Source organism: Pan troglodytes, chromosome 6 (assembly GCF_028858775.2).
Source record: "Pan troglodytes isolate AG18354 chromosome 6, NHGRI_mPanTro3-v2.0_pri, whole genome shotgun sequence".
NCBI lineage: Eukaryota > Metazoa > Chordata > Mammalia > Primates > Hominidae > Pan > Pan troglodytes.
In genome coordinates this window covers 86,951,943-86,968,176 of record NC_072404.2, presented here as the reverse complement: position 1 = coordinate 86,968,176, position 16,234 = coordinate 86,951,943, and the positions used below count along the sequence as shown (strand labels likewise).

General features: G+C 37.4%; 1 protein-coding gene across 5 annotated transcripts in view; it reads right to left on the bottom strand.

Annotated features, from left to right (window-relative positions):
* Positions 1-16,234, bottom strand: part of PTPN12 (protein tyrosine phosphatase non-receptor type 12) — a 105,995-nt gene that overhangs the window by 27,469 nt on the left and 62,292 nt on the right. For all 5 annotated transcript variants that reach the window (XM_003318550.7, XM_016957637.3, XM_063814637.1 and 2 more), the window contains 5 exons: positions 14,780-14,839; positions 11,872-12,014; positions 5,328-5,394; positions 1,792-1,869; positions 1,591-1,689 (listed from right to left, as the gene is read on the bottom strand). In XM_003318550.7, coding sequence (XP_003318598.4) covers positions 1,591-1,689; positions 1,792-1,869; positions 5,328-5,394; positions 11,872-12,014; positions 14,780-14,839 — 447 coding nt within the window. The remainder of the gene's footprint in view (positions 1-1,590; positions 1,690-1,791; positions 1,870-5,327; positions 5,395-11,871; positions 12,015-14,779; positions 14,840-16,234) is intronic.

Here is a 16,234-nt window from a genome sequence, read left to right as displayed (position 1 = left end):
ACCAACGTGGACAAACTCCGTCTCTATTAAAAATACAAAATTAGCCAGGTGTGGTGGCACATGCTTGTAATCCCAGCTACTAGGGAGGCTGAGGCAGGAGAATCGCTTGAACCTGGGAGGCGGAGGTTACGGTGAGCCAAGATTGCACCATTGCACTCCAGCCTGGGCAACAATAGCAAAACTCCATTTCAAAAAACAAAATAAAACAAAACAAAAACACATTCGATTCTACATTATAAAATATTTGGCTAGATTCAGAGCATATCATAATAGGATTTAATTAAGCTAAAGGCATTGTAGGAGGATTTCCTTGCACAATAATTCCTATGTTAATAAAGGAATAAGAATGATGTCACATAAAACTTAAAAACGTGAAATTGTCACTTGGCTAATAAAAGAAATGCATATTTCCTAAAACTCATGGACCGATATTAGATTATCCTAACAAACTGAGATCAGCATTTGGTAATAAATCTGTCATTTGGAAAACCAAGAAAATTCAAACAAATATTCTGGGAACTGACAAAACCATTTAAAGGGAGAAAAGGAAAATGAAGGTTATAAATTTTGCAACTTATTTTCTCATACTTGGTTTAACAATGTAATAGTTATCATAGACTCAATGACAAAGATGTAAACAAATTCTACAAAAAAAAAAAAAAAAGCTCAGCACCTTCAGGGACAAGGTGGTTATATATAGAATTGAAACAAGACAATTGGTTAGAAAACAAAGGCAGAAATGAGAACACTAAGAGAATACAGTGTTTTTGTCAGGTCTAGAAGTTGAATATCCAGTAAGATGTTACAAGGCTAAAATAACACTGAATTACAACACAACGAAAGGGAGTTAACTGTGGCTCTGTAATTCTGCTTAACTGAAAAGCATATACACAAGGCCAGGAGTGTTGGCTCATGCCTGTAATCCCAGCACATTGCACACTGGGAGGCCAAGACGGGCAGACCACCTGAGGTCAGGAGTTCGAGACCAGCCTGGTCAACATGGCAAAACTCCGTCTCTACTAAAAATACAAAAATTAGCTAGGCACAGTGGCGTGCGCCTGTAATCCCAGCTACTCAGGAGGCTGAGGCAGGAAAATCACTTGAACTTGGGAGGTAGAGGTTGCAGTGAGCTGAGATTGTGCCATTGCACTCCAGCCTGGGCAACAAGAGTGAAACTCTGTCTCAAAAGAAAAGAAAAGCATATACACAAATAACTAAAACACTTTATACAAAATGAAATTCAAGTAGAATCAATGCAGAATTACTTGGGTGGGGGTGGAAGGGAAGAGTAAAGAGAACAATGCAATTATTTTTTAAAAAAGTAAAACATTAACGAATTATATGATTTTTGACATGAGATCTTTCCTAACTTTATTTCATTTAGAACATAATTTACCTTATATCGGAGTCATTAAATAGCTATCATAATACAGATACGAATAAGAAGGAAATGAGTTTAAGTAAAAATGTTAAGTGTCCTGGATATTCTTCTCATGTTAGACAAAACACAAGATGACACCAAAAAGGCTAAATATTACATCTTAACAAAGAGTAAAAGTTTCCTAAAATTAATAGACCAAGAACACCTACCACTCCATCAGCAATTTTCTGAGCTCCATGAATTTCATATAGTTGTAGCTGTTTTTCAAACAGTTGGGCAATAGCTCTATGAACAAGTTCATATTGCTCCTATGAAGGAGAAAAATGATTAAAAAACAAAATGAAAACAACATTTTAAAAAAGAAGAAAGCATTTATAAAATAGTTTATAAAGGGAAACAAACAACTATACCTTTGTTTGTACTGCAGAATGCCTTTGTGTTCTCATTTCTTGTATTAAATTAAATACATTAAATTCCTCTGGTATTTTCTAAAACAGAAAATTTAATACATCAACTTTGTGTATCTATTCAGAAAATAGTAAAATATTCTTCAGCTTTTCACATAAAACTTAAATACCTGCTGGTTTACTGCAAACATTTATTGAACACCACTTAATGCACCTCAGACACTGTGCTTGGCACTGTGGAAACAAAACTGTTCTTGACCCTCAGCATTCAAGATGGGGAGACAGTTATGTTCAGCCAAAGTATGACTGCAGTATACAGGGAATAAAGAGGCTATGGCTAACTGTTGAGTGTGTGCAGCTACAACATAGTTGGATATCAAAAGAAGGTTATCCCATAAAAAGTGAAGGAAATATACATAAGCACAGCAGATTCAATGTATAATCTATGTGGGGAGTTGAGAAGTTTGATGTAAACAAAGCCTAAGACTAAAAGAAGGAGAAGGTACTCAAAGGAGAGAAGATAAGAATATTTGGGATCAGACTGTGAACATAATAAAGAGACTGAATTTATTCTATAGGCCAGTATCTCCTGGATTGCCTATATAAGGACCAGCTAAAAGACCTAGGTAAAAATATAGATCCTTTGGCTCCAAGTTGGGGAACTAATTATGAAACGACCTAGACAATTCTTTTGTGTATATGGAATTGCGACTACTGCAATAGGCAATGTTGACATGAGAAGATCTGATATTCACACAATTTTTGTATCAAGGAAGAGGACAGTCTGAAAGAGTGAGAAACTGGCGGAGGTTTACAGAAGCAGAAATATCATAACTGTTATCAACAAGAATATTTTGGAGTGATTAAGATGGAAGGGTTAAAAATGATTTCCAGGTTTGCTGCTTGGAAGTCCTTATATACATCATAAGATTTTTGTTTTGTTTTGTTTTGTTTTTTTTGAGACGGAGTCTCGCTCTGTCGCCCAGGCTGGAGTGCGGTGGCGTGATATCCGCTCACTGCAAGCTCCGCCTCCCGGGTTCACGCCATTCTCCTGCCTCAGCCTCCGGAGTAGCTGGGACTACAGGCCCCCGCCACTACGCCTGGCGATTTTTTTAAATATTTTTAGTAGAGACAGGGTTTCACCGTGTTAGCCAGGGTGGTCTCGATCTGCTGACCTCGTGATCCGCCCGCCTCGGCTTCCTGAAGTGCTGGGATTACAGGCGTGAGCCACCGCGCCCAGCCAAGATTTTTACATGAAGACTTAACAACTAGGCCGGGTGCAGTGGCTCATGTCTGTAATCCCAGCACTTTGAGAGGCCAAGGCAGGCGGATCACCTGAGGTCAGGAGTTTGAGACCAGCCCGAAACACGGTGAAACCCCATCTCTACTAAAAATACAAAAATTAGCCAGGCATGGTGCCGCGTGCATGTAATCCCAGCTATTCGGGAGACTAAGGCAGGAGAATCGCTTGAACCTGAGAGTCAGAGGTTGCAGTGAGCCAAGATCACACCACTGCCCTCCAGCCTAGGCAACAGAGTGAGACTCCATCTCAAAAAAAAAAGAGAGAGAGAGAGAACTATGTTCAAAATACACAACTTTTATTTTATTTTATTTTTTGAGACGGAGTCTTGCTCTGTCACCCAGTTTGCAGTGCAATGGCACAATCTCGGCTCACTGCAACCTCTGCCTTCCAGGTTCAAGCAATTCTCCTGCCTCAGCCTAACAAGTAACTGGGATTACAGGCGCCGGCCACCACGCCTGGCTAATTTTTGTATTTTTAGTAGAAATGGAGTTTCACCATGTTGGCCAGGTTGGTCTCAAACTCCTGACCTCAGGTGATCCGCCCACCTCAGCCTTCGAAAGTGCTGGAATTATGGCATAAGCCATGGCACCTATCCAAAATACACAACTTTTAAAATGACCAGATGTTTGTTTTGTTTGCTAGCATTCATTTATGTGTCCCTTCTCATTCCAATTTTAATCTTTGACTTTTATGTTAAAATGTGATAGAATTCCAGTTAAATTTTGTTCACTTAAGCATTTTCATTTGAGAATTAGATGATTATAGTTTTTGAGGAAAAAAATATTTAACCCCAGAGGGCTTTTTAAGGAACTGTTTAACATGTAAATATTTCCTTACAACAATAAAAAATGGAGAGATGGCAGGGAAAAAAGAGAAATAAGGGGAAGAAGGAAGAAAAAGAAAAAATAAACATTTTATTAATTCTACTCTGTACAAGACAAAGATGAACAATTCATGGAAACTATAAAGCTATGAAGGATTAAAGGCGCCTCTCTAGAAATGAACACATTATGGAACCAGCAAAAGAATCAAATGTATACATAATGAAGAGACTTGTTTTTCAAATCTATAATGAAGGCTGTATCTTATTTATCTCTGTATCATCCACAGTATCAAACACTATTTCTTGGAAAAAGCAGTAGTAGGAACAACAATCACAACAGCAACAGTAATCAACACTAACAATAAACTGAGTACTTACAATTTACCACATAGTTCTGAAGAACTTCACAAAAGTTAATTTATTTAATTCTTATGCATTACTACTACTATGACCCCTATTTTCTGATAAAGAAATAGAGGCACTATGGGATTAGTATTTTGACCAAGATCCCACAGCTAGTAAATGAGAAAGCCAGAATTATAATCTGGGCAATTTGGCTCGAGTCAGCATTCATAGACTACAATACTATAATGTCTCCAGCAGGCATAAATACATACTGAGTGAAATACACTTATACCTAGAATAAACATAAAAGGCAATGGGCCAGGCACTGTAGCTCACGCCTACAATCCCGGCACTGTGGAAGGCCGAGATGAGTGGATCACCTGAGGTCAGAAGTTCGAGACCAGCCTGGCCAACATGGTGAAACCCTGTCTGTACCAAAAATATAAAACATTAGCTGGGCGTGATGGCAGGCACCTGTAATCCCAGCTGCTAGGGAGGCTGAAGCAGGAGAATGGCTTCAACCCAGGAGGTGGAGGTTGCAGTGAGCTGAGATCGCACCATCGCACTCCAGCCTGGGCAACAAGAGTGAAACTCTATCTCGGGAGGAAAAAAAAAAAAAAAAAAAAGGCAATGAAAATTTAGTACTGGAAAAGTCAGTAACAGTTTATATCCTAATGCAAGTATTCACTCACCTAGAACACTGTCACATTGTTGCCCAATGCATCCTATCAAAGGCAATATGCAGCAATTATACCTTTTCTCCTTTATTTTTTATAATCATTTTATTTTTTAATTATTTTTAGAGACGGGGGTCTCCCTATGTTCCCCAGGCTGGTCTCGAGCCCCGGGGCTCAAGCGATCCTCCCACCTTGGCCTCCCAAAGTGCTAGGATTACAGGCGTAAGCCACTGTGCCCGGCCTTCACTACCTTTATTTCTTACTTAATAAAACTACTTTGGAAAAAATAACATGTATAATAAAATATACACTATAATTTACTGCAATTATAATTAAGTTTGAAAATCATAATAGATCAATTGGACATAATGCTACAAAAAATTATTCTTACCCCAGCTTTTAGTAAATTCCACGTATAATCTATGGCACAAATGGCACCTGTTCTTCCACAGCCTGCACTAAGGATATAAAGTTTGAAAAACAATTGATTTTTGTGATAAAACAACTATAAAATAAATGTGGATAGACATGTTAATATTCAGAAACAAAAAATCATTTAAGAAGTTTGACAAAATTCTACTTATTAATAAACAAAATACAACTTACAGTGTGTTCATGGCAACATCTGTTACACAGAATACATATACATATACACTATGATTTTTCCTATACGTACATACCTATGATAAAGTTTAATTTATAAATCAGGCACAACAAGAGATTAACAACAATAACTAATAATACATTAGAACAATTATAACAATCTATCACTACTCACTACCTCACTACTGTTGAGGTTTGGGCCATTATAAGTAAAATAAGGGTCATGTGAACATAACCACTGGGACACCATGACAGTCCATCTGGTAACTGCAGTATCTACTATGTGACTAATGGGCTGGTAGAGTCTACAGTGTGTACACACTGGACCATGGGATGATTTATCTTGCAAGCAGGACATACTTCCCCATGCTTCTCAGAATGGTGCAGCATTTAAAACCTACAAAGTGTTTACTTCTGAAATTTTCCATTTGATATTTTTGAACTATGAGTAACTGAAACTGAGGACAGTGAAGTCTTGAATAAGGAAGGCCTATTGTCTATCTTTTAAACATTTCATTTAAGGGGTTGGGCGCAGTGGCTCATTCCTGTTGTCCCAGCACTTTGGGAGGCCAAGGCAGAAGGATTGCTTGAGCCTGGGAGGTCGAGGCTGCAGTAAGCCATGATGGCACCAATGCATTCCAGCCTGGGTAACAGAGTGTGACTTCATCTCAAAAAGAAAAACAAAAATTAATTTAAGGAACTTCCAAGAGTAAGTGACACAGAGAATAGCTACTAAGTTGTCACTCTGGAAGTCTAATGCTACATCAGAAAATGTGACTAGCTAACAACGTCTTACAGAGACATTTATTCTATGTTCAAGATGGCTCTTGTGGCTGGGCGCAGGGGCTCATGCCTGTAATCTCAGCACTTTGGGAGCCTGAGGCCGGTGGATCACTTGAGGTCAGGAGTTTGAGACCACCCTGGCCAACACGGTGAAACCCCATCTCTACTGAAAACACATAATTAGCTGGGCGTGTTGGCAGACACATGCAATCCCAGCTACTCAGGAGGCTGAGGCAGGAGAATCACTTGAACCGGGGAAGTGGAGGTTGCAGTGACCCAAGATCGTGCCATTGCACTCCAGCTTGGGCAGCAAGAGTAAAACTCCAACTCAAAAAAAAAAAAAAAAAAAAAAAAAGATGGCTCTTGTTTTAGAGTACAGGAGGAAATGGTACATCATTTCAATCTATAGAAGGTATAGGAAAGGTGAAGAATGCTATAAGCCCTAGAAAACGGATTGAGCCACAGCAGTGATTTCCACAAAAGAACAAGACAATGATATGCTCTCATATCCCAAAAAACTAATGGGAGCTGGGGACTTTAGAGTAACATACCATAGGTTTTTTTATTTTAAAACATGACAGGCTGGGCTCAGTGGCTCACGCCTGTAATCCCAACACAATGGGAGGCCAAGGAGGGCGGATCACCTGAGGTCAGGAGACAAGCCTGGCCAACGTGGTGAAACCCCGTCTCTACTGCAAATACAAAAAAAAAAATTAGCCGGGCATGGTAGTGGGCGCCTGTAATCCCAGCTACTTGGGAGGCTGAGGCAGGAGAATCACTTGAACCTGGGAGGCGGAGGTTGCAGTGAGCTGAGATCACGCCATTGCACTCCAGCTTGGGCGACAGAGCGAGACTCCGTCTCAAAAAAAAAAAAAAAAAAAAAAAAAAACACCACATGACAGAAGTATTTTAAAGTAACTGCTTCTCAACTAGAGAAAGGCTTATGCATCTTAGAATTGAAAATCACTATGAGTAATTATAAGATGTTACTGACATCACCAGAATACTCTTTGGCAAAAACCCCCACAAAGTTGTGTAGCATTTTAATGCATATTTTGAAATGTATACCTATCAGCAGTTTGTTAAACATGTAACCTAAAATTCCTGATAAAAGTACACTATAAACAACCTAGAAAGATTTTTAAAAACTCTTAATAATAAACATAATCAATTATATTAATTTTTAGTTGATACATTTGTGAATTCCGTGCATCAAAACATTCATAGAATTTTAGAGTTACTGGGATAAATTATATATATCTAAAATTTGATAGTTAAAAGTATAACATAAAGATACAGATAACCAGATCAATGAAACACAATAGAAAGTTCAGGAACAGATCTGAGTACATGTAACATTTCTTACATAACAGTGAATTCTCCAGAGATCAGACCGTTCAGTAAGTGGCAAAGGAGAAGTTAGCTATCAATGAAGAGCAAAAAATTAAATTCTGATCACATACCTTAACCATAAAAAATCCAGGTGGATAAAAAAAATATATATATATATGATATAAACATATTGGATATTTATCCAATGATAAATGTTAAAAAGTAAATCTATGAAAGTACTAAAAATATATGCAAAATATATACACTATTGTGTTAGGGAAAGACTTTCTATGTACAAATATCTCAATGGACAAAAACCATTCAAAAATCTGACATGACAAAATGAAACTTATGTATTGCAAACAGGCAGAAGACAGGAAAAATCATGGTACTTACAACCAACATGAATAAAAGTTAATGTCCTCAATATATAAAGCACTTGTATAACTATTAAAAGATGAGGCCGGGCGCAGTGGTTCACGCCTGTAATCTCAGCACTTTGGGAGGCCGAGGCAGGTGATCACCTGAGGTTGGGAGTTCAAGACCAGCCTGACCAACATGGAGAATCCCCAACTCTACTAAAAATATAAAATTAACCGGGTGTGGTGGTGCATGCCTATAATCCCAGCTACTTGGGAGGCTGAGGCAGGAGAATCACTTGAACCCAGGAGGCAGAGGTTGCAGCAAGCCAAGATCGCACCATTGCACTCCAGCCCAAGTGACAGCGCAAGACTCCGTCTCAAAAAAAAAAAAAAAAAAAGGAAGGAAGAAAAAAAGCAAACAAAGGCTGGGAACCGTGGCTCACACCTGTAATCCCAGCACTTTGGGAGGTGGAGGCGGGCAGATCATGAGGTCAGGAGTTCAAGACCAGTCTGGCCAACATAGTGAAACCCCGTCTCTACTAAAAAATACCCAAAATTAGCTGGGTGTGGTGGTGTGTGCCTGTAATCCCAGTACTCGGGAGGCTGAGGCAGGAGAATCGCATGAACCCAGGAGGCAGAGGTTGCAGTGAGCTGAGATCATGCCATTGCACTCCAGCCCGGGCGACAGTGCAAGACTCTGTCTCCAAAAAAAAAAAAAAAAAAAAAAAGCAAACAAAAAGATAACACACAGTATTGGGGAAGGTATAGGGAAATAGGTACTCTCACATACTGCCAGTGGCAGAATTAAGTAGCATCAATTTTCTGGATAACACATTAAAAAATACTCATTAAAATACTTTAAAAGTTTATGTCCTTGACCAACAAATCTCACTTCTGGATATTTATCCAATAATAACTTTGTCCTAATAATTGCAGATGTGCTCAAAGATTTAACAATAAGATGGCCATTAAAGTAAATTAAAAACAAAAAAATAGAGTGGCCACTAAGCATTTAAACTGCTGTTTAAAATAGTTGAGGCGGAGGTTGCAGTGAGCCGAGATTGTGCCACTGCACTCCAGCCTGGGCAACAAGAGCGAAACTCCGTCAAACAAAATAAAACAAAACAATACTGTATGTACACATACACACACTGAAAGGACACATTCTCGAGTTTTAACAATGGTTATCTCCAGTGGAACTAGTGGAAAGCAAAAGAATTTTCTTGCTTTTATGGATGTGTTTTCTAAGTCATTACAGTTAACGTACTGTTTTGATTGTCTAAAAATATTTAACGGTCAATTTAGTTTTTGATGAAAAGCCTTCCTATACAAATGGATTTATGATTGAACAGGAAGTTATTTTAACTAACTTATAAGAAGTCAAAGTGAAAGCAATTTCTTTATCTTTTAATTCTATAATTAAACATATTATTTATTTTTAACTGGTCAATCCTACTTAATTAAATGGTCAACTAACCACTGAATTAACCACAGAAAAAAATAGTTTTAATGAACCAAGTTGTTAACTGATTCCCACATCTCCACCAGCAAGTCACTTTCCTGGCCCATGAATAAAAAGTAGCCCTTTTACTTCATTAATTATGAGCATTACGGTCAAACCAAGTGAATAGGAAAACTATCTTCAATGCTTCAACTCCACTGAAAAAATATTTTAACTATGTAAATAATAAAAAATAAATCTCTTAAGTTTGAAAAATCTCATTTACTTTTTATAACAAATGTGAATGCAGATAACAAGTCCCTTAGAGGAATAAATTGATAGCAGTCTTATGAAGTAAGTACTATGACTGTAAGGCCTTTAGAAGAATCTAATGTAAACTAAAAATTCAGAGTAGAAAACCTGTCTAAGGATTCAAGTAGCTTCTACTATGTAGAAACCCATACCTATATAATGAAATTCCAAAAATTAGGTTTCAAAATATCCTGTATCACCCATATTATAATGATACCTATATTCTTTTTTTTTAAAAAAAGATAGGGTCTACTATGTCATCCAGGCTGGAGTGCAGTAGTGTAATTGGTGTCTACTGCAGCCTCAAAGTTCTGGGCTCAAGCAATCATCCTGCCTCGGCCTCCCAAAGCACTGAGCCACTATACCCGGCCATGACACTTATTGCAAACATTTAGTATTTTCTTGACTAATTCAGTTTTGTGCTTTTCCTTTTAAAGGGGTATTTTCCATTACACTCCTAAATCCATAATACAAATTTAGCTTTGTTTTATGTATTACATATAATGTATACATATACATATATGTGCATATGTATTATGTATATTTAGCTTCGTATTACACATTAATATATTACCTATGTATTATGTATTTAGCTTTGTATTATTTGTATGAGAATGACCAGATGACAGAAATAAGCCAAAATGTTAGCTTAAGAAAAGCTGGTTATCTTAAACTGATTTCTCTTAGCTAAAATATATTATACATTAACCCCCCTTCTAGAATACAAAATTAACTGCCCCCCAAGAATAAACAAATCTTATGTTCATTCCCCCAAGTCAAAGGAAGAGTTTACGTGATTTCTTAACACATCCAAATGAGTAATTTTGCAAAACCTAACTGAACTTCAAATATTATTTGAATAAATGAAAAGATATCTATTGTGCAATTTAAAGCAGGTGCACCTATACTTGTCCTTTCACATTCAGAGGTAGCTTAACTAGGTCAGTAATCATTGAATTTTATGTAATCCTTATAATGAAGTAATCTACTATAAAACATAATAAAAATGTCTAGTAAATGTGTATCAATAGTTTATATTACTTTACTACAAGAATGCTTGCTTCCTGCTTTAAATTTTTCAGTAGCTATAAATTATAAAATTTCATGATATGACAGGCAGTGGTGCAAACGTGGAAACTGATGTTCCCCAAGAATAAAAACAGCATTTAGTTTTTCATCAAATCTAAAACACACTTTTTAATCTCAATGTAACAGCTCTGAGATTGGTATGTATCTTACCACCAATGGCTTCTTACAAATGACATTTTCCCCTTATAATTGGCAGTGATTTTTTTACTGTTAATATACATAATAATGGTGTGTCTTAGAATTGATGATATCTTAGATCAATAAGACCTACGTATGTACATCTTACATATATTAAAAAAAGAAAGTCATGTTGCCAGGCGTAGTGGCTCACGCCTGTAAGCCCAAGACTCTGGGAGAGCGAAGTGGGAGAATCACTTGAGGACAAGAGTTGGGATCAGCCTGGGCAACAGAGCAAGACTTGGTCTCTTAAAAAAATTTTTTTTTAATTAAAAAAAATTAGTTCAGTGTGATAGCACATGCCTGTAGTCCTAGCTACTTGGGAAGCTGAGGCAGAAGGATCACGTCAGGCCAGGAATTTGAGTTTACAGTAAGCTATGATTGTGCCACTGCACTCCAACCTGGGCATCAGAGCAATATCCTGTTTTTAAAAATCTCATGTCAGTGTTTATCAGGAATGAAAATTGCTTGGTCATTGTTTCAGGGAAATTGATTAAAAGAAAATACTACCATACTGACTTTAAAAAGTAGAGTATGATGAGGATCTGAGATTATATGCTCTAATCAGTGAACAGTAAAAAGAGTATGTTCTATAGCTTCCCACCATGTGAATACTATTTTCAAATAGATGATCCTGTGTTTTAATGCAACAATACTCTAAACGGTCTGTCAACCAAATGAGACCACATCAACTTACAAGGCCCTAGTCCCAAACATTATATCAAGGCTAGGAGAAATTCAAGATTACTAACATATTAATGCAGAAATAAAACCTTGTGTAACATCAAACTTAAATAAAAATAATGTATTTATAAACTTGGGAAATTCTTTTGTACCTGCAATGAATACAAATAGGAACATCTTCATGTTCTTGATATTTCCTCATTAAGCTTATCATGTCCAGAATAGAATCAAATGATGAAGGAACATCATGGTCTGGCCAGTTCACATAATGAAACTGATACAGCCTACGAGATTCCTTCAAGAAAAACAGAAAGTCAACAATTATGAAAATACTTTGCAAAGTTTAAAGTTGCACAGCTCATTTAAACTGCCATTTCTAAGAAATTTGTGTGGCATTTAGCACTGCTTTTAAAAAAACCCAAATAAATAATAGCTGACACTTATTGACTGTTTAACACACGCCAAATACCTAAGGGCTTCACATGTAACAATTTAATTTCCATGAGGAAAGTACTGTTAATACCATCCTCATTTTATAACTGAGATATACAGATAAAATAACTTGCCCAAACGTTCCTAAGAAGTGACAAGTGTGGGCTCTAAACCAGGCAGTTCTACTTCCAGAGCATGTACTGTAAACATTACACTATATATACTATTTAACTAATCTACACTATTAAATGGATGAGCAATATACCGCAAGCACCATGTTAGAGTAGGTTAGAGTAGTATCCATTGTAATCAGAAGACTAACAGAACATTAAACTGAAAAAGAATGGAGAGATGAATTTGTCCAATGCCAAACTCACTAGTCTTCTTACAGATTAGTGGTTCTCAATATACGGTCTGGGTACCCCCTCCCCTCAACCCTTTTGAGGGAGTCTATGAGCTTTAAATAATTCTCAGAATAATACTAAAATGTTACTTGCCTTATTCTTTAACAGCCAATACAATATATGCTTATGTATTCATGTTTTTTAAAAATTTCTCAGTTTTAATTTCAAATATAGTATATACTGAAAGATATAACCCCCAGAAACAAAAACTTTGGGATCCTCAGTAACTTTGAAGAATGTAAAGGAGTACTGATGTCAAATGTTTTGAGAATGGTTATTGCAGGTGTTTAACAGAAAGAGCAATACTCGGAATCTAAGCAAACCATACTCAAATTCCTACTTTGGCCATTTCCTAAATAACTTCAGGTAAGCTATTTAACTTCTTAAAGCTTCTGTATCTTCATCTATGTGCAACAGACGTAACAGTATCTGGATATGATGCAGTTAGCAGAATTAAGATGCCTGATCTACCACAGAAATTCATTAAGGTACTTATTATTATTACCGTAGATTAAAAAATTAGCAACCAGTCCAGATTCAGTGGCTCACATCTGTAATCCCAACACTTTGGGTGGCCAATGCAAAAGGCAAGATCACTCAAGGCCAGGAATTTGACAGCAGCCTGAGCAACATGGCAAGACTTCATCTCTATAAACTATAAAAAATTTAGCTGGGTTTGGTGGCTCATCCCTATAGTCTCAGATACTAGGAAGGTGGAGATGGGAGGACTGCTTGAGCTCAGGAGTTTGAGTCCAGCCTGGGCAATATATAGTGAGACCCTGTTGCCAAAAAAAAAAAAAAAAGTCGGGGCGCTGTGGGGGGTTTCAACTAAAAACAATATATATCTAAATGAAGACTTAGCTTTGATAGTGACTTTTCTTTAACAAATTGTAAACTAGTAAAACAGGGTAATAATTATATAAACAATGCAATAACCTGCTTACTGCAATAGAATAAAAATATTTGCTGCAAAGAAGGTATAACTATTCCAAATTTAACAAATTTAGGGTATGTTATAATTAATATTACTTTTTATGTAATGTGATAAGCATAAATGTCAAGACACTAAATATTACACTCTCATTTTCGTCTTCGTAACTAAAAAATTACCAAATTTCATTAATTATGTTAAATAACATAGTATACTATTTATATAGCTTGTTTTATTTTCTTAGTAGCTAAAAGTTGATTAGTTTGCAAAGACAAAAACTAACTTCACATGCTTTAAAAATAAAAATTGCTGATACTTTTTTTACTTACAAAAAACTATAAAGCAGATATAAAGCAAAATAATAATATATATTATATATATTATTTGCATTTTGCAGATATAAAGCAAAATAATTTTCTAGCAAACCCATTTTACCAAATAAAACATTTAGGTAGTAGTATTATATTTTCTATTTTTAAAACATTTATTTTATTTTTTATTTTATTTTTTGAGACAGAGTCTTGCTCTGTTGCCCAGGCTGGAGTGCAGTGGCACCATCTTGGCTTATTGCAACCTCTGTCTCCCAGGCTCAAGCAATTCAAGTGCCTCAGCCTCCCGAGTAGCTGGGATTATAGGTGTGCACCACCATGCCCAGCTAATTTTAGTATTTTTTAGTAGAGATGGGGCTTCGCCGTGTTGGCCAGGCTGGTCTTGAACTCCTGGCCTCAAGTGACCCACCCACCTCAGCCACCCAAAGTGTTGGGGATTACAGGCGTGAGCCACCATACCTGGCCTCAACTTTTATTTTGGATTAAGGGGTACATGTGCAGCTTACATGGGTGTATTGTATAATGCTGAGGTCTGGAATACAAATGATCCTGTTACCAAAGGAGTGGGCATACTACCCAATAGGTGGTTTTTCAGCCCACGCTCCCCTCCCTCTCTATATCTTCTCTTTGAAAACTATTCTCTATTCTCAAAACCATTTTTGAGAGTCTCCCTCTGTTGCCCAGGCTGGAGTGCAGTGGCACAATCATGGGTCACTGCAGCCTCAACCTCCCGGGCTCAGCCTTCTGAGTGAGTGGGACTATGGGCACATGCCATCATGCCCGGCTAACTTTTTTCTTTCTGTAGACACAAGATCTCACTATGTTGCCCAGGCTAGTCTTGAACCCCTGGACTCAAGTCACCCTCCCACTTCAGCCTCCCAAAGTGTTGGGATTACAGGCATGAGCCACTGCACCCAGCCTGAAAACTATTCTTACAGATAGTCTATAAATGGTAAGTACCTACATTTTGAAATTCAAGTAAGAGTGTCCTGATGAAGTAGTCTGTTCTTGCTTGTTCATCCTCCTAAATAAAGAGAAACATTTCTAAGTCAGTGAAAACGTTAAAACAAAAAGACACATCAAAACAAATAAAATACTTGTATCAAAGTCCACAATATAAAATTAATCTTTAAAATTCCAGATGTACCTGATAATTATTAAAAAATTCTAAAAGTCATCAAACATTTGAAATGTTTGAAGTGATAGACATGCTAATTATCCTGATTTAATCACTCCACATTTTAAATTACACATACATGTACCAAAATCACATGTACCCCATTAATAAGTATAGATACTATGTGTCAATTAAAAATAATAATAAAAGGAAAAAAAGAGCTAGTAAGCCATGAAAAGACATGGATGAACCCTAAATGCACATTACTAAGTGAAATAAGCCAATCTGAAAAGGCTACATACTGTATGATTCAAACTATATGACTCCTGAGCTGGGAGCAGTGGCTCATGCCTGTAATTCCAGCACTTCGGGAGGCTGAGGCAGGTGGATCACTTGAGGTCAGGAGTTCGAGACCAGCCTGGCCAACATGGTAAAACCCCATCTCTACGAAAATACAAAACTTAGCTGTGTGTGGTGGCGCGCACCTGTAATCCCAGCTACTCAGGAGATTGAGGCAGTAGAATTGCTTGAACCCAGGAGGCAGAGGTTATAGTGAGCTGAGATAGTGCCACCGCACTCCAGCCTGGGCGACAGAGCAAGACTCCGTCTCAAAACAAACAAACAAACAAACAAAAACAAACTATATGACTTCTGAAAAAGGCAAAACTATGGAGACAGTAAAAATAATGACTACCTAGGGTTGGGAAGGGGGTGAGATGAATGAATAGGTGGAGCACAGGACTTTTAGAGCAATTACACTATTCTGTATGATACCACAATGGTGGATACACGTCATCATATATTTCTTCAAACCCACAGAATGTATAGCACCAAGAATGAACCCTAATGTAAAATGTGAACTCTTGGTGATAATGACTTGTCAGTGTAGGTTTGTGAATTGTAACAAAGAGACTGCTCTGCTAGGGAATGTTGATAATGAGGGCTACATGTGTGGGGACAGGGTGTATATAAGAAATCTCTGTACCTTCCTCTCAATTTTGCTGTGAACCTAAAACTGCTCTAAAAAAATTAGTCTTGAAAAAGTTAGGCAGTGGCTCACACCTGTAATGCCAGTAGTTTGAGAGGCTGAGGTGGACGGATCACTTTAGCCTAGGGGTTCAAGACCAGCCTGAACAATATAGCAGAACCCTGTCTCTACAAAAAAATACAAAAACTAGCTGGACATTGAGGCGTAAGCCTGTGGTCTCAGCGACTTAGGAGGCTGAGGTAGGTGGATCACTAAGCCCAGCAGTGAGGCCAAGGCTATATAGTGAGCTGCGATCACGTCGCTGCATTCCAGTC